We start from the raw sequence: 25,727 nt of genomic DNA, 5'->3' as shown, positions 1-25,727 counted from the left end.
AGTTCCTCTGTTGGTTGTTAGATTATGTTGCCGAACTTCTGACACTTGTCGCAAGTTTTGACGTATGCAAGGACAACCTTCTGCATAGTGAGCCAGTAATATCTTGCATGGATTAGCTTGTACACCAACGACCAAGATTCGAAGTGGTTTCCATAGATTCTTTCATGAACTTCTTGCATGGCATAGTCTGCTTCCTCGAGGATAAGGCACCTTAGGTATGGTTGGGAGAAACCTCTTTTGTATAAGATATATTTGATTAGTACGAATCATGCAGCATAGACCTTTAACTTCCTTGCAGCTCCCTTATCGTCCAGCAGCAACCCGTTTTTAAGATAGAAGGTAATTGGTGTCGTCCAGTTATTCTCGATACCTACTTCCTGCACATTGACTGTGTTTATCACAAGTGAAGCTTGAATAACGAAAAGTACCTATCTAGGAAAAGACATGTGCTCTACTGATGCCGCCTTGGCAAGACGGTCGGCTCACTCGTTCTCTTCCTTTGGGATTTGAACGAACTTTGCATTGAAATTGTTCATCCGATTCTTCACTTGTTCAAGGTACTCTTTCATCCATTCCCTTCTGCACTCATAGCCGCCGTTTATCTGGCTGGTGACCACTTGAGAGTCGCAATGCACGATCACATTCGTGGCTCTTGCAACTTGTACGAGATCCAATCCTATTATCAGAGGTTCGTACTTGGCCTCATTGTTTGTTCTGGGGAAGTCAAGTCGAACGATGCACTCGACCTCATCTCCCTTCGGGCTACGGAGCACTATACCAACTCTTCCTGCGTGTTTATTTGACGACCCGTTTGCATGGACCATCCATTGGGGATTCTCTCCTGCCCCCTGCTCATCCATATGGGTGAATTCTACAATGAAATCGGCAATAACTTGTCCTTTAATGGCTATACGCGGGCGATACTATATGTCAAACTCACTCAACTCAATCGCCCATAGCGTCATTCGTCCAACTGCCTCTAGACTGCTCATTGCCCTCCGTAGGGGTTTGTCTATTAAGACAACAATAGTGTGGGCCTAGAAGTATGGTCTGAGCTTACGCACTGCAGTTACCAACGAGAATGCGAGCTTTTCCATAGGGGGATACCTCTCTTCTGCACCTTGGAGCGCTTGGCTTGTGAAGTATACAGGCTTTTGCACCTTATCTTCTTCCCTAACTAAGGCTGTGCTGACAGCGGCTGAAGAGACAGCTAAGTAGAGAACCAACTCTTCTCCTGGTTTAGAGGGGCTCAGCAAAGGTGGGGAAGAAAGGTATGCCTTCAAATCCTCAAATGCGTGCTAACACTCAGTCATCCATTCAAAGGCCTTTTTTTAATGTGCGGAAGAAGGGTAGGCACTTATCCATTGCTCTTGAAACAAACATGTTCAATGTAGCGATCTTACCGTTCAAACTTTGTACCTCCTTAATGATTTTTGGTGGGGCTAACTCCATGATGGCCTATATCTTGTCTAGGTTGACTTCAATACCCCTTTGGGATACCATGAATCCTAGGAACTTTCCTGCTGTCACTCTGAATGCACACTTATTCGGATTCAGCTTCATGTTATAGTAATTAAGGGTTTCGAAAGTCCCCCTGAGGTCGTCCTCCCATAGGCTTTTTATTAGTATGTCGTCCACGTATACTTAGACGTTCCTCCCAATCTGTTGTGCAAACATCTTGTTCATAAGCCTTTGATACGTTGCCCCCACATTCTTGAGGCCGAACGACATCACTTTATAGCAGAAGAGACCCTAGCTTGTGACGAAAGAAGTCTTCTCCTGGTCAGCTTCGTCCAGCTTGATCTGGTTGTACCTAGAAAATGCGTCCATGAAACTTAGCAACTAGTGTCTTGCAGTTGAATCCACCAAGATATCAATCCAAGGAAGTGGGTAGCTGTCCTTGAGGCATGCCCTGTTCAAGTCCGTGAAATCCACGCACATTTGCCACCTTCCATTGGCCTTTTTTACCATCACCACTTTGGTCAACCAGTTGGGGTAGTATACTTCTCGTATAAATTTTGCCTCCTACAACTTGCGAACCTCCTCTGCTATGGCCTAGACCCGTTCTTGAGAGAATACCCGCTTCTTCTGGCAGATGGGAGAGAAATAAGACGATACGTTCAACTTGTGGACTATGACCGAAGGATCGATCCCGGGCATGTCTTCATGGCTCTAGGCAAAGATGTCCTACTTCTCCCTTAAAAATGATATTAGTGCCTGATGGATTGGCAGGCTAGCAAGAGTACCTATTTTCGTTGTCCGCTCGAGTCTAGAGTCGTCAAAGTGCACCTCTTTCAGCCCTTCTACTAGTTATGCCACCATTCACTTTTCTTTAATGCACATTGTTGGTAAATGGTCATCCATTTCTAGCATGGTGATGTAACACTCGCACGCCGCTACTTGTTCTCCCCGTACTTCTCCTACCCTATACTCGATGGGGAACTTGATTATCAGGTGGTAAGTGGATGTTACGGCCTTCCATGAATTAAGGGTTAGGTGGCCCAAGATGACATTGTATGCGGATGAACAGTCCACAACTAGGAATGTGATGTCCATGGTGATTTGTTGAGGATAATCGTCGACAGTTACGGATAATGTGACCGTGCCGAGTAGGTACACTCTTGTTCTTCCGAATCAGATGAGAGATGCATTAGTTGGGATCAACTATTCTCTCCCAATCCTCATCTGTTAGAAGGCTGGGTAGTATAGTATATTGGCGGAGCTCCCATTATCTACTAGGACCCTATGAGTGTTGTAGTCCCCAATCCGTATGCTCACAACCAACGTGTCGTCGTGTGGATGATGGAGACGTCGAGCGTTTTCCTCTGAGAACTCGATTACAAGGTTATCAATGCACGCCATCTTTAGGACCAAACCCATCAACAAGACATTTTAAACCATCCAGAGGTAGGTCTTGCACGCCTTCCTAGTCAAACAGGAAGTTGCAGTGCCTCCTACAATCATCCTTATGTCTCCTATAGGTGGTTTGAGGCGCTCATTTTCCCTCTGGGGGCCCTACTCTTGTAGCTAGTCCGCCTTCTCTTTGCTGACAAACCTTTGCAATTTCTCTTGTCTGATCATGGCTTCTATCTGCTGTTTTAAATAGTAGCATTCGGACGTATCGTAGCCATGGTCTCAATGGAAGTAGCAGTGCTTGTCCCTGGACTTCTTGTTGGGGTCACTTTTCAACTTGCCAGGAAACGTCAAGGATCCTTTGTCTTTGATCTGCATAAGTACCTGATTGATGGGGACATTCAGTGGGGTGAAATCTGCGAATCTTCCAATGGGGGCCTTGGAGTGTCTATCCTCTCACCCGTCTCCTGTCCTCGTGGCCTTTTGTCCTCTTTCCTGTCATGTTTCTTCTTGTCTTTCTCTCTTCCTGGGCTTCTCCTCTCGTACTAGTAGCGCATCTTCTGCGTTCATGTGTTTGGTAGTCCTGTAAAGTACATCTGACATGGTCTTCGGGTCATTCTTGTATAGGGAAAACAAAAACTTCCCCTTCCGTAACCCATTGGTGAACGCAGCCACGAGTATCTTGTCATCAGCTTCATCAATCGAAAGGGCCTCCTTGTTAAAACGGGTGATATAAGACCTTAGCGTCTCATCCTCTCGTTGCTTGATGTTCACCAAGCATGCGGTTGACTTCTTGTACCTGTGTCCCCTGATAAAGTGTGAGGCAAACTGGGCGCTTAACTCTTTAAAGGTATTGATGGAGTTTGGCGTCAACCTGCTAAACCATACTTTTGTAGGGCACCTCAGTGTAGTGGGAAAAACCCGACACATGATCTCATCTGCTATGCCTTGCATGAGGGTCTTGAATGTCTCTAAGTGGTCCAAAGGATCCCTTGACCCGTCGTAGGATTCTACTTGCGGTATACGAAACTTCGGTGGGAGAAGGAACGAAGTAATATGTGCAGTGAAGGGTGAATTCGTCTGGTGCACCAGTTCGTCGAGATCACTTGACACCCGTCCCCTAAGAGCATTCATCATCAAGTCCATTTGTTACCTCATCATCTATATATCTGCGACTAGGTTCAGGGGGGCTATATCTATGGTTGTCTGCCTACTCACGGCATTGCTGCCTTCTGGCCCTTCCCTATTCTGCCTACCGTTAGCTTGTTGAAGGCTGTCGCCCTCTTGCACCTCCTCCTGATTTTGGGGCTTGGCGTCCCTTTGGCGCAATTGCTCTTCTAAGTCATGGTTCTACTTGGTGAGGTGTTCAACTACCACAGCAAGAGTCTGAACTTGTCTCTCGAGGGTCGCGGTATGGGGCTCGACTCCTTGATTGTTGGTGGTGGTTACCATCGAGCGAGTAAGTGCCATGCAACTTTTTGTCCGAGAAATAGTAGTATGGCTTACCTAGTTGTTTTCCATAGACAGCGCCAACTAATGATGCTGAAAATCATCATTAAACTACACAATCCTCACTTGCCCTAGACAAGACCTGCACAACACAAAGAGAAGAAGAAAACCTTACAAAGAGTATCGGTGTGGTACTAGCCAAATACCCTCCGAAGGTCAAGTTAGAAGATTTTCACAACTCTAGAGTACCAGAGCTGAGGTGAATTATGCGTACCTTGGTCTCTAAGGGTTTTGGGCTTTTATGGTAGTGTGGAACCAACCTTGGTTTCTTGGTGAAAAGGAATATTTTCATGCAGAGAAGATCCTCATAAATGTGGGTATTTTATGGGATCCTTTCCATATAGAGATTCTGTTAACTAGGGTTAAACGTGGAGCACAAGTCGTTTCCATTTGAAGTTCCTTGAGGACCAATTAAACCATGTGGGCGTCACATGGCATTGCCACCATCCACTTCGTATCCGTCTATCTCCCTGCCCATCTAACAAGGGTAATCCGTCCACTTACCACGCGTGTCGTCATGCTGCCTCCTCTTTTCATCCGTCAACCCAGTGCAGTCGCCCATGTTTGTTTCTGTAAAATTTGTCCGTCTATCTTAATTTTATCCTCTTCAATAGGTGCCCTTTCATAGGGGGCGAAGGTGGAGAGAAAGGAGCTTCTCAACTAAAGGGAATAGTGGACAATCCGTGTGTAATTCCAACGCATTGGTTCGCAATGAGAAAGCAAATTTTCCCTGCAAAATTAGTGCAGGGAAAGTTAGAACTAGAGCATCTATTGTTGTGGTTATATGCCTATTTGGTGCCTTGGATTTCTGTGTCTATGCACCAAAAGTGAGGCCCATAAAGTGCCTATTTCGAATTTTTATTGAGGGAAATGCTGATATATCAAATAATCAAAGTACAAAGCTTTTGGTGGTGGAAAGCCCCACTTGACATGACCCATGAGCTAACGGAGGAAGATATATAGTTGGGCCGAGTTCTTTTACTATCACAAATAAATTTATAACTTCTGCTAAAATTTATCTACATAAATAACTGTAATGGGTTGTTTATCATTTTTATTTAATTTTTTTTTTTTACCACTCATAATTTGCAACATAAAAGTTGTGGCAAAAACAGTGAGCATTTGTTTGTGTTACCAGATCTTTTGAAGTCGGCCTGTCGACTTCATTATATCCCTCTTTTTCAAATGAAAGCGAAATTACATCAAAGTCTCTTGCACAAGCCAAGAAGTTTCAGAGATCAAATTAACTTAATAGACTAAAAAAGACATGACTTCTAGGCTTCTAGCTACCTAACCAAACTCTATGAATATGATGAAAGGACATGACTTTTTTATGTAAAACGCGGTATGCATTAGTGGAAGATTTTTAGTATTTTTAAATATTGTTCTAATTTTTAAATTTCTACAAGACGTTTTTCTTTTTTTGTTCTAGAGAGCTTTTAGAAGTTATTTCAAGTTAACAAAAGTTGTTTACGGAACATATATTGATTACTGTCTGTTTTAAGAGTATTTTCCTTCGGAAATTAAGTTACAATAGCCTTTAAAATCTAAATTGGTCCCTAAGTTATAAGACAACATCAATATTCACCAGATTTCTGCCACATGAATTCAAGACGTTTCAGGGTCTAGTCAAAATGTCATACACCAACTTTTCTCTATAATGAACTAAAATAAATTACAGACCAGGGGTTTAGTTTCGCCATTAACCATGACTTTATATAGGTACATATATGGCTAGCTAGCGGCTAAGATGTGTTGTATACATTATCTTGAAGTTTTTATGTTTGAATGCATCAATGAAATAATATTTTTAGTATGGAATTGAAAAAACGTGAGAGCCTCACGCATCTGTAAGATCATGACTTTAGGTTTTAATCATTTAACCACTTAAATTAAAGTTTTAGAGATGTGATAATTACTCACTATATCAGACACAATAGAAATCATGTTTTCAGTTAAAATTATGATTTAATATTTTATTATTATAATTATAATTGTCTTTGAAAACATGATGTTATTGTAGCAAAAGTTTTATACCAGAGTCTAGATATATTTTTTTTCTTTATAGCTGATACTCTCCTTATATCAAAAGAATAGGCAAAATGAAGTATATCATATATAGAGAAATCGTTAGGTTGGTTAAGTTTCCGGCGAAGTTAAGTAATAAGTATAATGTGGCAGTTAGAAGAACTTGACTTGTGTTTAGATAAATCGTTTTAATTGCTGACATATATCTACGCTAAAGAATAATGTATTAAGCCCCACCAATCCCATGGCGTTTCGTGATTGACAATGGATAAAGCGAAAATTACTATAACGGTAAACAAACAAAAATTTTAGGATCACAAACTTAGCTGCAATCTTTGTCATCTTTGTCATAACTATTTCACGTGGTTAACGGAAAATTATTGAATACTTCAGGACTACTATAAATGTATATTCACCCTCTCATATAAATTGTGGGTCCCACTATAAATTTAATTAGTGAGACTCATAGTTATGTGAGAGGAGGAGTACGTATTTATAGTACTCCTAAAGTACCCAATAATTACCCATGGCAGACTATGAATTATAAAGAAAAACCATGGTTTGAATAACTGGAAGGGCAAAAAACTAAAAAAGTGAATGGTTATCAGTTTTCTACTTCAATTGAGGTTGAATCGATAGTATATCATAAATAATTTAATTAATAATTATATAATTTAAAAAATAAAATAAAAATAAAATAACTCATAATATTTATTAAAAATTTATCCAAAGAATAATTTTAAGTGAGTTTTCACACCTCATAATACTTAAAAGATTATAAATAATCATATTAACATTACAAAAAAAATATTTTTATGACAACTTTGTCTTTATATGTTTTAGTAATCAAAAGGAATTAATTATTGGACTCCAAGATTAAATTGATGCTAATTTATTTAAATAAGAAATTCAAGCTATTTTAATGTTGAGACTTTAGATACAAAATTATTCTATCTTTAGAGTAAATATGAGAAAATAATAAAACAATTAATTGTGTTAACAGTTTTTTATATTTTTCATTGTTAACTATTGTCTTAAAAATACCGATCAACATAACATTTTCTATAAAAACAGTATAAAAAATTTTCAATATAATTTATTAATAATTACTCTAAAAAGCAATATTCGATAGAGAAAAAAAAGATAAAAAGCAAAATACCGAAACCAAAGTGTGGCACACCATGCATGCATGTGTAGTAAGTTTAATATTTTATGATATGTTTTTAGGGTCTGTTTGGATAGACCTTATTACTGAAAATTGAAAACTGAAAACACTGTAGCAAAATAAATTTTAAATGTGTGAATAGTATTGTGATACCCATTTTTAATAAAAAAAATGGCTGAAAATGAAATTTGTGGGTCCGTGAACAGTGCACGAATGCACTGTTCACGGAAGAAAGTGGCTGAAAAGTTAGAAATATACAGTTACTGTTTATAAACAGTAGCCGTTTGTCCCCTGAAACGCGTGCTGTAGCAAAAAAAAAAAAAAAGGTGAAACGCAGGAAAGTCAACAAGTGCGACTGAGAAAAGAAAAAAAAAACTGCAAAACGCGCTTGGGCTAAACGCAAACGCCCAAACGCTCTCTTAGAATGTGTTTGGATAGTGCGTCCACGTCCAGCGTCTAGGCTCCCTTTTTTTTTTTTTTTTTTTTCCTTCCCAGCCGTAGTTGTTGACCAAGTCTTTCATGAACAGTGCATTCGTGCACTGTTTACAGACCCACAAATTTCATTTTTTAGCCACTTTTTCATTAAAAATGGGTCCCACGGTACTATTCACACATTTTAAAATTATTTTGCTACAGTGTTTTCAATTTTCAGTTTTCAGTTTTCAGCAATAAGTTCTATCCAAACTGAAAACTGAAAACACTGTAGCAAAATAATTTTAAAATGTGTGAATAGTACCGCGGGACCCATTTTTAATGAAAAAGTAACTGAAAAGTGAAATTTGTGGGTCCGTAAACAGTGCACGAATGCACAATTCACAGAAGACTGGGTCAATAACTGCGGCTGAAAAAAAAAAAAAAAAAAAAAAAACTGAAAACGCAAACGCAGCATTTTTCAGTGAAATCCAAACGCCCTCTTAGTCTCCCTAATGTTTGCCAGCTAAGTTAAAGTTTCAGAATATCAAAAATAAAATATATTTAAATCAAAAACGAGAAAAACAGTCACCACCCACCATCAGAGAAAGAAAAAGTGAGAACCTCTTTACAATTGGTGAAGGCAAAAGCGGTGTAGCCGACAGTTGCTAGAGCCTGCAACTTAAAGATCTAGGCGGCGACGTTGACCTCCATGAGTCCATGTCCATGTCTAGATCGATGAGCTCCAAGTCCAATATTCCGCTGCCGCTGTCATTGTAGTTGATGCCGACTTAACGAAAACAAAGCTTGATTCTCAACCATCCTATACAAGTATATCTCTTATTTTATTTTCACCCACTAATCTGACATTTTTCCCAATCTCATTTCACTATTTCAGTGCAAATCTAAGAAGTTGGTACCATTTTATTCTAGTTTTTCTTCTTACTATCCTTCGGATACAAGAACCGGTTTAACCGTAGCGGTTCCCGGTTGCTAAGTTGAACCGGCGGCTTTCATTTTTTACTTACTTTTTCTTTAATTTTCGGTTTTTAATGATTACGGGATCAGATTAGTGTTCTATTTTTAAAACAATTAAAGGTGATGAATCCACCGTAAAAAAAAAAAAAAAAAAAGGTGATGAATCCACGTAAGAGTGGCAAAATATCACGTATGTTGGCTAGATGTGGAAAAGATTGTGACTAAATTTGTGGGCCTAAATATCTCAGCAAACATGAGTTGCCTGGTCCATGATCAAACACCTTAATTTGGATTTTTGTAACAGTCACAAATAAACTTCTCAATAAGATTTATTCAAATACAGCACAAATATCATCAAACTAATAATAAAGCTGAGTTTAATTAATACATGAGACAAAAGCCAGAAATTAAACAAATATAAAACTAATAAAAGAAAGCTAAGGCAATAGTCATGAAAACAAGAGGCAAAGTAGCTGCAAGAGATGAGGCTGAGCTGCCGGGTGGGGGTGGTGGTGGTGGTGGTGGTGGTGGTGAAGCAGAAGGTGTAGTAGGGGGTGATCCTGGTGAAGCGGCGCTTGTGGAGTTCCCGACGCTAATGGCCAACTTTTGTCCACTATTACAGTGACCACCGTTTGAGAAGGTGCAGATGAAGTAGTGGGTGCCAGTGGAATTTATGGTGTACCTATATGGTCCTGCGGTTACATTGGAGATTGTATTGGCGATGGAGCAGGCGTCATAATTGGTTTGGGTTACTGTGGCTACGTCATGTGCACCAGTCGCGAAGTTGAACACTGCAAAAAAAAAAAAAAAAAGAAGTCATCCCTATAAAGTTTAACCTATGATCGATTTTATTCTCTAAATTTAAGGTGATCACTTTATTAGATATATCAAAAATTAAAAGCGATCAGTTTAAATTTGATGGGCGGTAAAATCAATTATTCTTAAGAGTAAAAAAAACGTGGTAAAAGTGATCGTTATAAACTTGTGATACTAAAATTGCTCGATGCTAAAGTTTATAGTGTCGAAGATTATAGAATGCAAATGAATTGAAAGAGTCCAAGATCAATTAAAACCAATAAAAATTATGAAAAGCTCTAGTAGAATTTGCGGTTTTGAACATGTAGGGGGGAGCTTACCTAGAACATCACCAAGGGAAAAGGTTTTCCCGTTAACCCAGGTTGTGTATAAGTTTGAAGGGTTAGGAACTTCCCAACCGGTATTATCTCCTACCACATAAGTAGCAGCTTCTGTTACTTGTACCACTGCTGCTAGTGCAGTTAGAACAACAACAAGAAGAATTGTCATACTCATTGGATTAGCCATCTTGATCTATCTGTGTTCTCAGTGATTCTGGTCTCCCTGATACTCTCTTCTGTGTCTTTTTGGCTTTCTGGGCCTCAGAGATTTTGTGTGGCTTTAAATGCCTGGTGTTCTTATTGTTATATACTATATAACGATAGGATATCTACCAATCTTGCTGGGAGTAGTTGAGCGATTTTAATGGCTGGCTGTACATGTTAGAATAAGAGCCAATGGAGATGTTACTGCATGACCGATACTCTCGTCAGCATCACCAAAAAAAGTCAATGGGAAGAACAGGCCAGCAAAAATCAATAGCAAATAGTAATATGGGGAAAAAGATTATTTAAAAACTAGTAAGTTGCTGATATACCAGAATAATATTGCAATGTTTTAGGTAAAATAATTTTGAAGAATGTTATACGTATTTTATAGTATAATTGTCATTGAACTTTGTTAGCAATGAGTTCATTATAATAAGTTTTAACAATTATAATTGAACAGATTTCAAGCTAAACAAAATGATAAAAGAAACTGAAATTAAAAATTAAAAAAACAAATTTATGAACCAAAAGCTAGAATCTTCAATTCATACTTTATTGAAATTCATAGAAAAGAAAACACACACGACATATAGATCATTATACAATTACCATTAAAGTCAAACTCAAAAAAAAAAAAAAACCCCCCATTAAACCAAAATTCAATCTATTGTAGGAAAAAGTCGATATGTATTTCTTTATTGAAATATCAAGAGACTTATTCAAAAAAGAAGCTTTAGAGTCTAAAGAATGCGGATTGTATAGTCGTTTTGTTTTTCCTCTACATATTTAATTGTCATTAACTAAATCCCCTCCACCCTAAACAATAACCGTTTGATCCCTATAATCCAATTTAAAATTTACAGCAGATTTAGCTTTTCTTTATTTTGAAAAGACCAGTCTACTCAAGCCGTATGCTATGATTAAACAAAATTGAAAAGAACAATGATAATGAGACTTTTACACTACAATAAACAATTATCGATTTCTCAATTCTAGACTTCAAGCATCTTTTGGAAATTGATATACACAATAACATAACCTATAAAAAAAAATAGCAAAACAATGAATTTCACGATCTTAACTCTACCGATTTGTAAGTGAAGAACTCAATTTTTTAAAGTAGCAAAAGATAACTTGAGCTCATACACGTTAAGGCCACTTAATGTTTGATGGATAGCCACGGGCTACAATGAAAGATCACAAGAGTACCAAGTTTCTTCTATTGGCTTGGGGTTTTAAAAAAATTGTGAGCATGGAAACAAAATTTGAGAATAGCAGTGTTTTAGGAAATTTAACTATTAAAGATTTTTTTTTTTTTTTTTAGAGAAAGAAAGTGTTTTTCAAAGAGAAAGAAAGAGAGTGGAGAAATATAGTCGAAGTTGAGAGGGGAAGGCAGGGCATGAGAGAGAGTTTGGAGAGTAAAAGGTTTAGGAAATCCTACATTAATCATTATAGCAGAATATTGATAACTACATTATGTGCAAACAAAAAGGCAAAAACCAAAATGTCATTTTGTAGGCAAGCTGTGATTAATGCATCTACACAACCACAAAGGTAGAAACTCTTTAAATAATTAAGGTAAAAACTTGCCTTACTAAAAAAATTTAAAAAAAAAAAAGAAAAAAGAAAAGATTAGTAGAAGGGGGAGACTTCATTTGTGAGATGTGAGTATGCAACTATATCACCATAAAATAATAATGATCCCCATAGAATAAAATAATAAAATAATAATGATTATTGTGGGGACTCGAGGACCAAGGAAGAATAAAACCATTGTGACTATTATCCGTTCTTCAAATGGAAGCCCTTTAAGCCCGAGGAATGGGTCCACCCGAGAATAGGATGGGAAGAGACAAAATACTTCCTAGAAGTCCGAGTGGAGAGAATAGCGCTGAGAAAGAGAGTTAAGGTAGTTGAAAGAAGTTTATTGTGAAAGCTCACCTGCTGCCTTCACATTAAATGACTGACAATAGCTTTATCAGCTGCATTAATGAAGAAATGACATTTGAATAGTAAATTCACAGCTAAGCAACTCCTTTACCACCTTCAACAAAAATCTAATGGGACAAGTGTCCTAAGGAGGGCCTAGAGGATTGCAGATGGAGGGCTAAGATGCAAGAAGCTGAAGAGTAAATAAAGGAAATAAACTTCCAAATGAAGGGATTCAGAAAAAATTAAGGAAAAGAGATTAGAACAAGAACAGTGTATATTTTAGCATAAGAATATCGTCATCGGGTGAGCTTGTAAAGAACCTCCAATATACTTAACTTTGACTTCGGTCCATTCCCTTCGTGTTTGAATCTTCGGACTAAGCTCAACTTGTTTTTATCCACTCTCTCCTAATAAATATCTATTAGTTTGAGCCTAGTGAGGTGGTACGAACTTCACTATTCTAAGGGGGTTTGGACTGCCGAATTTCGTGCCCTTACAATTATAGTAATAAAATATATGGATTTGTGTAATATATATATATATATATATATATATATATATATATATATATATATATATATATATATGAGTTGAGTTATAGTTACACTAAATGTAACTTCAAGTAATACTACACAACTCAATAATATTTTAATTGGAAGCATATTTTAACAAATCTATCATTGGATTACATTATCTTTGTATATTCTCTATGTTTACAAAATTTTAAGACAATCAAATATCAATAGCCATGTAATAAATTGTTTAAATTCAAGTTTTTGTAGTAAATAATATTTGATTGGTATAAAAATTGGCATGCATATCAAAAACATATAGAACATGTAATCTAACGGTGAGATTTTCAAAATATAAATTCAATAATAAGTTATTGGATGGTGCAACATTACTTAAAATTACACCAAATAGTATAACTTTTCTAAAATTACACATTTTTTAAAGCTTAGATTTCAAAGAAATCTAACAATTAAAAAATGGATCTCTAAATGTCTATTACCTTTGACATCCTAACCTAATTAATTGCATTTTTTCCTCTCTCTTTATTTATTGCTTTCTAAGGTTCTCCTCATTTAAAGGACACACCACCACTTCTTCTTCTTCATCTTATTCTTCTTTTCTTTTCTTTTCCTTTTTTTTTTTTTAAATTTTAAGAAACGATAGTTAATTTTATTTCAAAAGAAAAAACTAAAGAATTGCACAATTATATATAAACAAAAACTTCAGGGTTTGTGTTGCTATTACCTCTATGTTTCGTTAATTCTCTCTTCATTGAAATTACACTTTGGCAGTTCTTCAACTTCCTTTCCAATAAAATGATGTCGTATTAATTTGCGTTTGAAAACAATGACCCCTCATTCATCAACGTAAGCAGTTTCATTATTTATTTATTTTTTTTAAAACCATATTCAAATTTGTTTTTTAAAAAAGAAAATCAAAAACAATATAGGTAAAAAAGATTACTTAATCAACCAAGCTGAAAGAAAAGATTGTAACTTCGTTCTTGCTGTCAAATTTAGCCATTAGATCTTTTAAAAAATTTCGGCTTGAAATGAGTGTAACTTGAACTCATCAACCATTAGATTAACAACCCTGCTTCTCTTCAAATAGTTTCTAGATTCAAGAATAATTCAACTTTTCCTTTTTATTGTCCATTTTTCGTAATGAATTAATTGAATTAAGTATATTAATTAATAATCTATTTTTTTGTTAAAAAGGATAGTTATGAAAAAGAGTATCTAAATTTTTGGTCCTAAAATAACCCGTAAAACAATATAAGCTCTATGTTCCATGATCAAACACCTTAATTCAGATTTTTGTAACACTCATAAACGCACTTCTCAAAGCGATTTTTATTCAAATATAGCTCAAATGTCATCAAACTAATGGTCTATCAACAGCCACACAATAATAAAGCTGAGTATAATTAATACATGAGACCCAAGCCAGAAATCAAACTAACGTAAAACTAATAAAAGAAAGCTAGGGCAATGGTCATGAAAACAAGAGGCAAAGTAGCTGCAAGAGATGAGGCTGATGAGCTGCCGGCTGGTGTTTCTGTTGGTGACGGTGAATCAGAAGGTGAAGTAGGAGAAGTAGGGGATCCAGTAGGAGTAGGGGATCCAGTAGGAGAAGATGCCGGTGAAGTGCCGCCTGTGGAGTTCCCGACTCTAATGGTCAACTTTTGTCCACCAAAACAGTGACCACCATTTGCGATGGTGCAGATGATGTAGTGGGTGCCAGTGGAATTGATGGTGTAGTTATATGGTCCTGTGGTTTCACGGCTTAGAGTATTGTCGACGGCGCAGGCATCATAATCGGCTCTGCTTACTGTGGCAACGTCATGCACATTACTCATGAAGTTGAACACTGCAAAATAATAATAAATAAATAAATAATAATTCATGAGTCCATCGCAAACCAAAAATAAATAAATAAAAACTCATCCCTAGCTAAAATACTGCAAAGTAATAATAAAATTTAACAAATTTGATCTCTAATGTCAATTTAGTCCTTAAAATAACTAGGAAAAAATAACTAACTATTTAGAGGTTAAGTTGGTTTTAAGGACTAAATTTGCTAGTTTTGAAAAATCTTAAATCTAATTAATATTAGCTCAAACCTTAGGGTATGTCAATAGAATTTACCCTTGATTTTATTATCTAAAGTTAAAGTGATCACTTTATTAAATACACCAAGGATTAAAAGCTATTGGTTTAAATTTGTTAGGTATTAAAATCAGTCATTTTAAAGTTTTTATAGGAACTAAAATACATCACTATTAATTTTTAAAGGGTAAAAGTGGTCATTATAAACTTGTGGTACGTACTAAAATGGCTCAATGCTAAACTTTATAGTGTCTAAGATTATAGAATTAGTGCAAATGAATTGAAAGAGTCCAAGATCAATTAAAACCCAATAAAATTTATGAAAAGATCTAGTAGAATTTGGTGGTTTTGTACATGTAGAGGAGCTTACCTAGAACATCACCAACGGAAAATCTTTTCCCTGAAGTCCAGGTTGTGTAAAAGGTTGGATTGTTCCTAGGAACGGCCCAGCCGGTGCTATCTCCTACCACATAAGTAGCAGCTTCTGTTACTTTTACTACTACTGCTACTGCAGTTAGAACAACAACAAGAAGAATTGTCATGCTCATTTGTTTGGCCATCTTGATCTATGTGTGTTCTCAGTGATTCTGGTCGCCCTGATATTCTCTTTTGTGTGTTTCTGGCCTTCTAGGTCTCAGAGATTTTGTGTCTGGCTTTGAAGGGCTCGCGTTCTTATTGTTGTGAGAAATTATATGTCCATAATATTTTCACAGTATTTTTATAACAAATCTTAAATAGCAGGTTATTACTAGTTGTTGTTATTGGGACAAAAAAGTAATCTTAGTGTTAGGTTCAAATTTGAACCAATAACAACTAACCACCTATAATTTGTTGTAAAAATGTTGTAAACATAGCACCTCTCGAATGTTTTCTTTTCTTTTTTGGGTAAATGCTTTATTATAGTTAGATACCTTATAATAATAGGAAATCTACCGATATTGCGGGGAGTAGTTTAGCGATTTTAATGGCTGGCTGTACATATTGCTAATAGAAAATTGTCTAAATATAGTTTTTTTTTTTTGGTGTTTGATAGTATTTAAAAAAAAAGAATTAAAAGAAAACTATATTTGGTTAATAGAAAAAAATATATATAGCTTAATTTTAGAGATTGTTATCTACTAAAATATTTTAGAAAATAACTTCATCTCGTAGCAAGCTAAATAAAAGAACTTCAAAAATAATTTTTAAACTCATTTAAGATTACTATTAAATATAGAAAAATGAAATATTTTTATAGAAAAAATACTTTTTTAAAAATAATTCATTTTGTAAAAACAAATGGACTTGGCAGATACTCTCATAAGCATCACCAAAAAAAGTCAATGGAAAGAACATGTCAGCAAATCAATTGCCAAATGGGGAACAAAAAATTTTAAAATTAGATTAATAACTCTACTTCTCTAGATTAGAGAATAATTCAACTTTTTCTTCTTTTTGTCCTTTTTTTTGTAACGAATTAACTCAATTAACTGATTAAGTACATTAATTAATAATCTAATTTTTTATAATAGATATTAGATTGGAAAATAGTTAATTTCAAAATACGTGGAAGGAATGCAATTTATCTATTCAAACTTTTATATTTTACTTTATATTCTATCAATCAATTTATTTATTCAAATTTTTGTATTCTACTAAATACTCTCCCAATCATATCTACCAATCATATAATGTCATATATTAAAAATATAACATAAAACGGTGCCAATAACTGCTTGACTGATAGTCTTATCAGCTCAGCTTACCAAAGAAAGTCAATGGGTTGAACAGGTCAACAAATAGCCAATTATGGAGAACAATTCTTAAGATTTAGATTACCAAACTCTGTTTTTTCTTCAACGGATTCTAGATTCGAGAATAATTCTACTTTTTCTTCTCTTTATACCTGTTCAGTTTTTTGTAACGAATTAATTAATCATTTGTTTTCTGATACTACATTATAGATACTTTATTGGAAAATAGTGAATAAATTAAACCAAAAAGAATTCGAAGAGGTAAAGCCGTAAGGGAAGAGTACAACGAACCAACCAGAAAACTTTTATTATTTTAACAAGTTTTATTTATACACCTCATGTGCACACATTTCATCTATATTGTCGATTTTGATTTGAATTTAGTTAACTGTAGGAGGGTGGGACAAGTGAAGATAAGAGGCCCATGGACTTTAAAAAAAAAAAAAAAACGCTATACATGTCCTAGCAAGTATTTAGATTAAAGTTTTATGGCTTAATCAGTTTTAGTACTAAACTAACAACTTAGTCCAACATAAGTGTTAGCCAAATTTCATATTGCAAACATGATAAAGAACAATCTAAAGTTCTCTTTAACAATTCCCCTCAAAAACAAAACCAAAAATAAAAAAGTTCTCTTTAACAACCCTGCTTCTTTTTAACAAGTTTTATATTCGAGAATAAATTATTTTTATTTCATATTGTTTAATTAACTAGTAAGAATCACTTCTATTCTTCTCAGTCTAAATTACTTCATATCAATTAATTAACTAGTAAGCATCACTACATTCCTCCTCGGCCTAAATTTACTCAATTCTTCTAAATGTTGGTTAGTTTATACAAGACAAAACAAATAATAACAAATAAAAAAAAAACCCCTTTTTAATTCTATCCTTTTTTCTCATTATATTATTTGCTTACATGTGCATTCTTTAATTTATTTTCCTTATTAAGAATATGGTTTTTTTTTCTACTATCTATTTATTTTACTTACATATTACATGTTCTGATAACATTAAGAATATACATTATTTGATTTTGAATTGATAAATTGATTTAGCATAACAGTGATGATGAAAAAGATAAATTTATTTAGAGTTTACTATTTTAGATTAAAAGTAATCCAAAATTTAAGATGTCAATCTCTAGATTTTACTATTTTAGATGAAAATTAATCCAAGATTTTAGATGTCAATCTCTAGATTTTACTATTTTAGATGCATAGGCTTGGTACATTGTGCTTTGAAATTTGGTAATCTCTAGATTTTAGATGACATTTGATCATCTCTAGATTTTAGATGAAGACAGGAATTAGGAGTGTGAGAAGAGATAGGAGGAGATTTATTTTGGTTTTATTTATAATAAATTTTTGTATTCTTTTTTCACGTTAAAAATTAAGCTAAAGGGGAAAAAAAAAAAACAAATTATATAAGCTTTTAGGGAGTTAAAGGCAATTTTTTAAGTGAAGGACCACATTGACATCGTCATGCCTTCATATTTCATAAATTTTGCTATATAATTAAAGTTAGGTTGTTGAAGTTGTGATTGCGCCAAGTGACTATCTTCTCTTTGCAATAAGTGGCTACAATCTCATTAATCATTAACTCAATTAACAAGTGATTTATCACTGTTAGGATTGTTAGTTAGTTACCCTGGGTAACCTTATTATCCAAGTTTCAAGAAGAGATATAAATTATGCTCCAGCTAGAATTCTATTAACAAAAGTTTAATGTAATCTATAATAAAATTTAATGTTATTTTAATTATTTTGATCATATATCATAATTTATATTTTAATATAGTATAATTTTCACACTACAACTCGTGCTTACATCAAGTGGCTATATATAGTGCACATCATAAACTTAATGTATTTTTGACATGAGGTTCATTAATTATTAAAATACATAAATTGTTTATTTAAAATTCTATTAAAGTTTAAATTGTCTCACTAATTATTAAAAAAAATTATTTTATTTATATATAATTAATTTTTATGTACATATAATTTTTAATTAAATCATGCATCACATGAGCATACTACTAGCTAAAATAAGAAATAAACTTGAATTGAAATATATTTGAAAAGAAAAGCTTGTGTATATAGTGAAGAACTAGACACTCAGTATTCCAATAAAACATTATATAATATGACATTTTACAAGCTATCCAATGAAACACCAACATAGTTGTGGGGGGTAAAAACTCTTGAATAAACATTTGGACTTTGGGCTTGATTGGCTGGTACCAGTTTGATTTGATCAGGGCCTCTAGGCCCACAAGTCAATCCGCATTGTAGTAGTCCAAGGAGTTGTCCGAGGAGGAGTGTCTCCTCGGACAGGTCCAGCAATGACCATGGGACTTGCTAAATGGGTTAGAGGCAGAACTCTGGAAGAACTGGTGGGTAAGAGGGTGATCCAAGCACCCTTTAGAAGCAGAGACATGTGAGAAATATTTAAAGAAAAAGCTGCTACCACCACATTAAAGGCCTTGCATCTACCTCCCTGGCCGCATTAATTGGGAAATGACCTCTGAACAGTAGGATTCAGCCTCCCTGCTATTATTTGAAGACTTCAAGAATGTAGTGGATGGGACAAGTATCCAAGGGGAAGATTTGTATGACACGTGGATAAACCAGTGAAGAAGAAGTATATAAGAAAACAAGAGAGGAAAGAGAATGGAGATCTACACTTTCTGCTGAGAGAAAACAGGAACTAAGAATTGTAAACTTTGGCATAGAAAGATAATATATATACAAATCGTCATCGGCTTACATTCAAGGAAGTCTATTTGTCATATTCGTTTACCATTTGCACAGATAGTGGCACTCTAGCCTGTTAATCAAACTTCCAACATCCCGAACCTAGATTTCAAATCCATACTCTACAAATTTTATTGTATAAGGCTCATTGGGCCTGAGCCCAACACTTGTTTTGGGGTCCGTGTACAATTGTGCACTTACAATTGGCGCCGTCTATGGAAAATCTAGCGTTGAAGGAATTGAAACATCATGGCAGGCTTGGGTTCGCATCATGCAGAATCTCAGGGATCACAACCCGAAGATCTTTTTGAGCGTCTTGAGCGCCGGAGGGATGGAGAGGGAAGTGTTCATACCGTATATCCTAGCGCGAGTTATACGCGTGGCGGAGGTAGTGCCACCCATCAGGATGATGCCAAGGCCATGCAGAGAGAGATTGACCACCTCAAGAAGAAGCTGCGCTGTGTCAGACGAAGGCGGGCTTCACCCCCATCCAATCCTTCTTCAGGGGAATCCCGGGGAAGCAGTTACAGTTCAAGGTCCAGGACTCCCCCCAGCGAAACCTTCTCTTGCAAAGAGGATGACCTACCGGGTCGTAAGCATAAGAAGCTTCCCTCTAGGGGCTTGGGGAACTACGCTATGAGCCGAGCGTTACACCAACTCTCCAAATCGCCCTTCTCACGCAGGATTGAGAATGGAAGGCTCCCCAGGCAGTTCACCCAACCCACCTTCACCATTAATAATGGCCGGACAGACCCGGTGGAACATGTGAGCCACTTTAATCAGAGGATGGCAGTGCATTCTCACAATGAAACCTTGATGTGCAAAGTCTTTCCTTCTAGCTTGGGACCTGTTGCTATGAGATGGTTCAATGGACTAAAGTCGAGGTCTGTCGGTTCGTTCAGCGAACTTACTAGGGCATTCGCGTCTTGGTTCATTACATGCAGCAGAGTTCCTCGACTGTTGGACTCGCTATTATCTATGGCCTTGACGGAGGGTGAGACATTGAAAGCATACTTCGACAGGTATTGGGAGATGTTCAACGAGATAGATGGAGATTTTGATGAGGTGGCGATTAATAATTTTAAAGTGGGTCTTCCCACTGATTATGATTTGAGGAAATCCTTGACCAAAAAGCCCGTGCGGAGTGTACGTCACCTCATGGACCGTATTGACGAGTACAAAAGGGTTGAGGAAGATCAACAGCAGAGTAAAGGTAAGGCGAAGGTTATCCCGCAGGAGAGAAGGGATTTCAGGTCGGACAGACACCACAACAATAAGCCGAGGAGAGATTACTTTAGGCGGTCTGGCTCAGCCACTCCTCAAGCAGTTAATACTGTATTCCGAGAACCAGTGCACCAACTACTAGAGAAAGTCCATAAGGAACCCTACTTCAAATGGCCCAGTAAGATGGCAGGGGACCCTACGAAGCGGAATCAGAATCTTTTTTGCTAGTACCATCAGGATGTGGGTCATACTACCGAGAATTGTCGGACCCTCTAAAACCATCTGGAATAGCTTGTTAGCGAGGGGAAGTTGAAGCAGCACCTGTACCAACCTAACGGACAAGGCAATCAGTCAGGTTCAAATAATTAGAAGAAAAACTCATCTCGGCCGCCTTTGGGAACGATTAATGTCATCTTCGATGCACCTGGCAGGACCGGTTCCTGTCCTACTAGGGTTATGGCGGTATCACACTCCCAGGCCGAGGAGTCGGGCTCGAAGCCAAAGAGAATTAGAGGGAATGTGCCTGTTTTGGGATTCTCGGAAGAGGATAAGGTTGGGACCATCCAACCCCATGATGACGCCCTGGTGGTCACTTTGAGGATAGAGAATTACGACTTCAAAAGGGTGATGATTGATCAAGGCAGTAGCGCGAATATTATGTATCCTGACTTATTCAAGGGGCTAAGGTTAAAACTTGAGGATCTCACTCCTTATGACTCCCCACTAATAAGCTTCAAAGGGAAGGTTGTCATACCAAAGGGACAGATTCGATTGCCTGTACAGTCTGGCTCGGAAACGGTCGAGGTGGATTTTATTGTGGTTGACGCATATTCCCCATACACGGCCATCCTTGCCAGGCCTTGGTTGCATGCTTTGGGTGCTGTCTCCTCAACTTTGCATATTAAAGTAAAATTCCCTTCGGGGGGACTCATCGAAGAAATTCTTGGCAGCCAAGCAGTGGCAAGGTAATGTATATCGGCTGCAATACTGCATCAAGCCAAATCAGAGTCCTCAGCCTCGGTTATGAAGGACTTATAGCAATTAACAACTCTGGATGCGCCCGATGCGGTGACAGAAAAGGAAGCCATGTGTGAAGGTTTGGAGAGGTTTCTAATAGCCGATGATCCTGAGAGGTTCTTTCAAGTGGGGATACGGTTACCACACCAGGAGAAAATGGAATTAGTCAAGTTTTTGAAAGACAATATAGATGTCTTCGCCTGGGATCCTTATGAGGCCCCGGGGGTTGACCCAAGCTTCATTTGTCATCATTTGAACATCAACCATGTTGTTGTTCCTAGGATGCAACCACCTCGGCGATCCTCCAAAGAACATTCCGAGGCTGTCAAAGAAGAGGTGCTTAAGCTCAAAAGGGCTAGTGCTATTAAAGAAGTTTTCTACCCAGAATGGTTGGCGCACACAGTCGTGGTGAAAAAGAAGAATGGGAAGTAGAGAGTATGTGTGGACTTTACAGACCTAAACAAAGCCTGCCCAAAGGACTCGTTCCCGATGCCACACATCGATCAGCTTGTGGATGCTACGGTCGAGCATCCTCGGAAGAGCTTTTTAGATGTCTTCTAGGGTTATCACCAAATTCCATTGGCGGCAGGTGATTAGGAGAAGACTGCTTTCATTACTCCAACAGGGAACTATCACTATAAAGTAATGTCGTTCGGGTTGAAAAATGCCGAGGCTACTTACCAAAGGATGATGACCAGAATGTTTGAATCGCAACTTGGAAAGACCATGAAGGTATATGTGGATGATATGGTAGTAAAGAGTAAGGTAGTGCTTATGCATGTAAAAGATCTCGACGACACCTTTCAAATACTTAGGAAGTACAAGCTGCGCCTTAACGCCTCAAAGTGTTCTTTTGGGGTGGGTTCCGAAAAGTTTCTAGGCTACATGGTGACTCATAGAGGGATAGAGGTGAATCCGGCGCAAGTTAGAGCCATCCAAGGCTTACAACCACCTCGGAATCCAAAGGAAGTTCAGAAGTTGACCGGGATGACCGCTGCTCTCAGCAAGTTTATCTCTCCTTCAGCTGACAGGTGCAGACCTTTTTTTCAACTGTTGAATAAATGGAAAGGATTCCAGTGAACCGAGGAGTGTGCTTTAGCTTTCGAGCAACTTAAGGAATATCTTTGACCAGCCACCCATTATGTCTTAGCCGAAGGTTGATGAAATCCTGTTTGCATACCTAGCTGTGGCCGTCCATGCAGTCAGGCTGGTCCTTATAAGGGACGACGGTGGGGTACAAAGACCGGTCTATTATGTCAGCAAATCCTTGAAAGAAGCTGAAGTGCGTTATTTTCCTTTAGAGAAGGCAATTCTGGCTGTAGTCCATGCCACGCGAAAGCTTCCTCACTATTTCCAGTCCCACACTATGGTGGTTTTGACCCAATTGTCTCTCAAGTCAGTATTGCGAAGTGCTGACTATTCAGGGAGGGTAGCCAAGTGGGGAACTATTCTGGGAGCTTTTGATATCAAATACATGGCACGCACCTCGGTGAAGGGCCAAGTTCTCGCGGATCTGGTGGCAGAGTTCGCTGAACCATCATTAGAAGAAACTGTGAAGGAATCACACATTGATGAAAAATCAATTGGCATGATCACAAGCAAAAGACCACCAATTTGGAACGTGTATGTTGATGGGGCAGCCAACCAAAGGGGGTCTAGGGTTGGACTTATTTCGGTGTCCCTTGAGGGAACTGTCTTTGAAAAATCATTGAGATTGGCGTTCTCGGCCACTAATAATGAGGCTGAGTATGAAACGGTCTTGATTGGTATGAATATGGTACGTAGAATGGGGGGGAAAGGAAGTTCATATGTTTTCAGATTCTCAGTTAGTTATAGGCCAAGTGACGGGGACGATGGAAGCTAAGAATCCAAGAATGCAAGAGTACCTGACCCAGGTCAGGTGTTTACAATCCAAGTTTGATTCTTTTATCCTTTCTCACGTTTCTAGAAGTGGAAACACACATGCTGACTCGTTGGCCACTTTGGCGACATCCTCGGCTCAGTGTTTGCCTAGGATTATCCTCGTTGAAGACTTGCTAGAACCAACTCTGACCACTGCAAGTGCCGTCCATATCCATCTGATAAGGACCGGACCTAGTTGGATCGACCCTGTGGTATCTTTTCTAAAAACCGATATTCTTCCCAAGGACAAGTCTGAAGCAGATAAGATTCTTCGAAAGGCTCCTCATTTCTGGCTATCCGAGGATCAGAAATTGTATAAACGCTCCTTCTACGGGCCATACTTGTTATGTGTACACCCTGAGTCAACGGAGGCACTTTTGGAAGAATTGCATAAGGGAATTTGCGGAAGCCATACTGGGGGAAGGTCCTTAGCCCATAGGGCTCTGACTCAGAGATATTGGTGGCCCAATATGCAGAGGGAAGCTCAAGACTACGCGAGAAAGTGTGACCAATGCCAAAGGTTCGCTCCCAACATTCATCAGCTTGGAGGAGGCCTTAATCCTTTGTCCAGTCCTTGGCCTTTCGCTCAATGGGGATTGGATATAGTAGGACCTTTTCCGATGGCTGTGGGAAACAAAAGGTGGCTACTCGTGGGAACCGACTACTTCACCAAGTGGGTCGAAGCTGAGCCCTTAGCAAATATTAGGGATATCAACTCCAAGAAGTTCATCTAGAAGAATATTATCACTAGATTTGGGGTACCCCACACACTTATTTCAGATAATGACGTTCAATTTGATAGTAGAGCTTTCAGGAAGTATTGTAGTGACATGGGCATCACAAACAAATACTCCACCCCAGCATATCCTTAGGGAAATGGGCAGGACGAGGCCGTTAACAAAATCATAGTCAGTGGACTCAAGAAGAGGCTGGATGACGCGAAGGGTAGATGGGTAGAGGAGCTACCACATGTTTTATGGACGTATCCGATTACGCTGCGCAGATCCACTGGAGAAACACCGTTCTCTGTGACTTATGGGGCCGAGGCGGTGATACCTTTGGAATCTAGTTTCCCCACGCCAAGGATGAGTTCTTTTAGCCCAGAAAATAACGATGGTCTCCTCGAGAAAAGCTTGGATTTGGTTGAGGAACGGCGAGAGGCCGCTATGGTCCAAATGACTTATTATCAGCAGAAGCTTAAACGAAGGTATGATGCCCATGTGAAGCTAAGGCCACTAGTGCCTGGGGATCTGGTGTTGAGAAAAGTTGTGGGCACTGCCAAAACCCCAGCATGGGGAAAGCTAGGACCAAATTAGGAAGGACCCTATCGGATCATCTCTGTAGCAGGCATAGGATCATATCGACTAGCTGATCTAGATGAAAAAATTGTATAACGCCCCTGGAATGTAAACAACCTACGAAGGTATTATTATTAATAAAAAGCACTTTTATCGTTCGTGGTTCAAATTATCAATATGTACTTACGTTTATCTCTTACAATTTCTAAGTATCAAACAGAAACTTGGTCATGGATGGTCCTCGGACCACATACCTTGTGGAAATTGATATCTTATCATTTGTTAAACAGAACCTTAATTATGTTAGGTCCACATACCTTCTACTTTGGGGAAATGAACATTTCAAGTTATAATTTCTAAGTATCAAACAAAAACTTGGTCATGCTTAGTCCTCAGACCACATACCTTGTGGAAATTAATATCTTATCTTGTGTTAAACAGAACCTTAGTTATGTCGGGTCCACAAACCTTCTACTTTGGGGAAATTAACATTTCAAGTTACAATTTCTAAGTATCAAACAGAAACTTGGTCATGCATGGTTCTCAGACCACATACCTTGTGGAAATTGATATCTTATCATGTGTTAAACAGAACCTTTGTTATGTCGGGTCCACAGACCTTCTACTTTGGAAAAATTAACATTTCAAGTTACAATTTCTAAGTATCAAACAGAAACTTGGTCATGGATGGTCATTGGACCACATACCTTGTGGAAATTGATATCTTATCATGTGTTAAACAGAACCTTAGTTATGTCGGGCCCACAGACCTTCTACTTTGTGAAAATTAACATTTCAAGTTATAATTTCTAAATATCAAACAGAAACTTGGTCATGGATGGTCCTTGGACCACAAACCTTGTGAAAATTGATATCTTATCATGTGTTAAACAGAACCTTAGTTATGTCGGGTTCACAGACCTTCTACTTTGGGGAAATTAGCATTTCAAGTTAC

At 37.6% G+C, this 25,727-nt stretch overlaps 3 protein-coding genes across 3 annotated transcripts; all 3 read right to left on the bottom strand.

Moving 5' to 3' along the window:
• Positions 1 to 482: 482 nt before the first annotated feature.
• On the bottom strand, positions 483 to 2,862 carry LOC142634863 (uncharacterized). Its single transcript, XM_075809114.1, has 3 exons — positions 2,743 to 2,862; positions 1,074 to 1,277; positions 483 to 923 (listed from the first exon to the last, which is right to left on the bottom strand). The coding sequence occupies exons 1-3, from the start codon at positions 2,860 to 2,862 to the stop codon at positions 483 to 485; spliced, it is 765 nt and encodes a 254-aa protein (XP_075665229.1).
• Positions 2,863 to 9,230: 6,368 nt separating this feature from the next.
• On the bottom strand, positions 9,231 to 10,409 carry LOC142642562 (umecyanin-like). The gene is made up of 2 exons (XM_075816950.1): positions 10,081 to 10,409; positions 9,231 to 9,735 (listed from the first exon to the last, which is right to left on the bottom strand). The coding sequence occupies exons 1-2, from the start codon at positions 10,265 to 10,267 to the stop codon at positions 9,368 to 9,370; spliced, it is 555 nt and encodes a 184-aa protein (XP_075673065.1). The 5' UTR covers positions 10,268 to 10,409; the 3' UTR covers positions 9,231 to 9,367.
• Positions 10,410 to 14,200: 3,791 nt separating this feature from the next.
• Positions 14,201 to 15,400, bottom strand: LOC142606819 (umecyanin-like). The gene is made up of 2 exons (XM_075778172.1): positions 15,211 to 15,400; positions 14,201 to 14,601 (listed from the first exon to the last, which is right to left on the bottom strand). Exons 1-2 carry the CDS (start codon positions 15,398 to 15,400, stop codon positions 14,201 to 14,203), a joined length of 591 nt encoding a protein of 196 aa, XP_075634287.1.
• Positions 15,401 to 25,727: the final 10,327 nt, after the last annotated feature.

This window comes from Castanea sativa, chromosome 1 (genome assembly GCF_040712315.1).
Source record: "Castanea sativa cultivar Marrone di Chiusa Pesio chromosome 1, ASM4071231v1".
Taxonomy (NCBI): Eukaryota; Viridiplantae; Streptophyta; class Magnoliopsida; order Fagales; family Fagaceae; genus Castanea; species Castanea sativa.
Note: the sequence above shows the minus strand (reverse complement) of the source record. Positions and strands in the feature narration are given on the sequence as shown.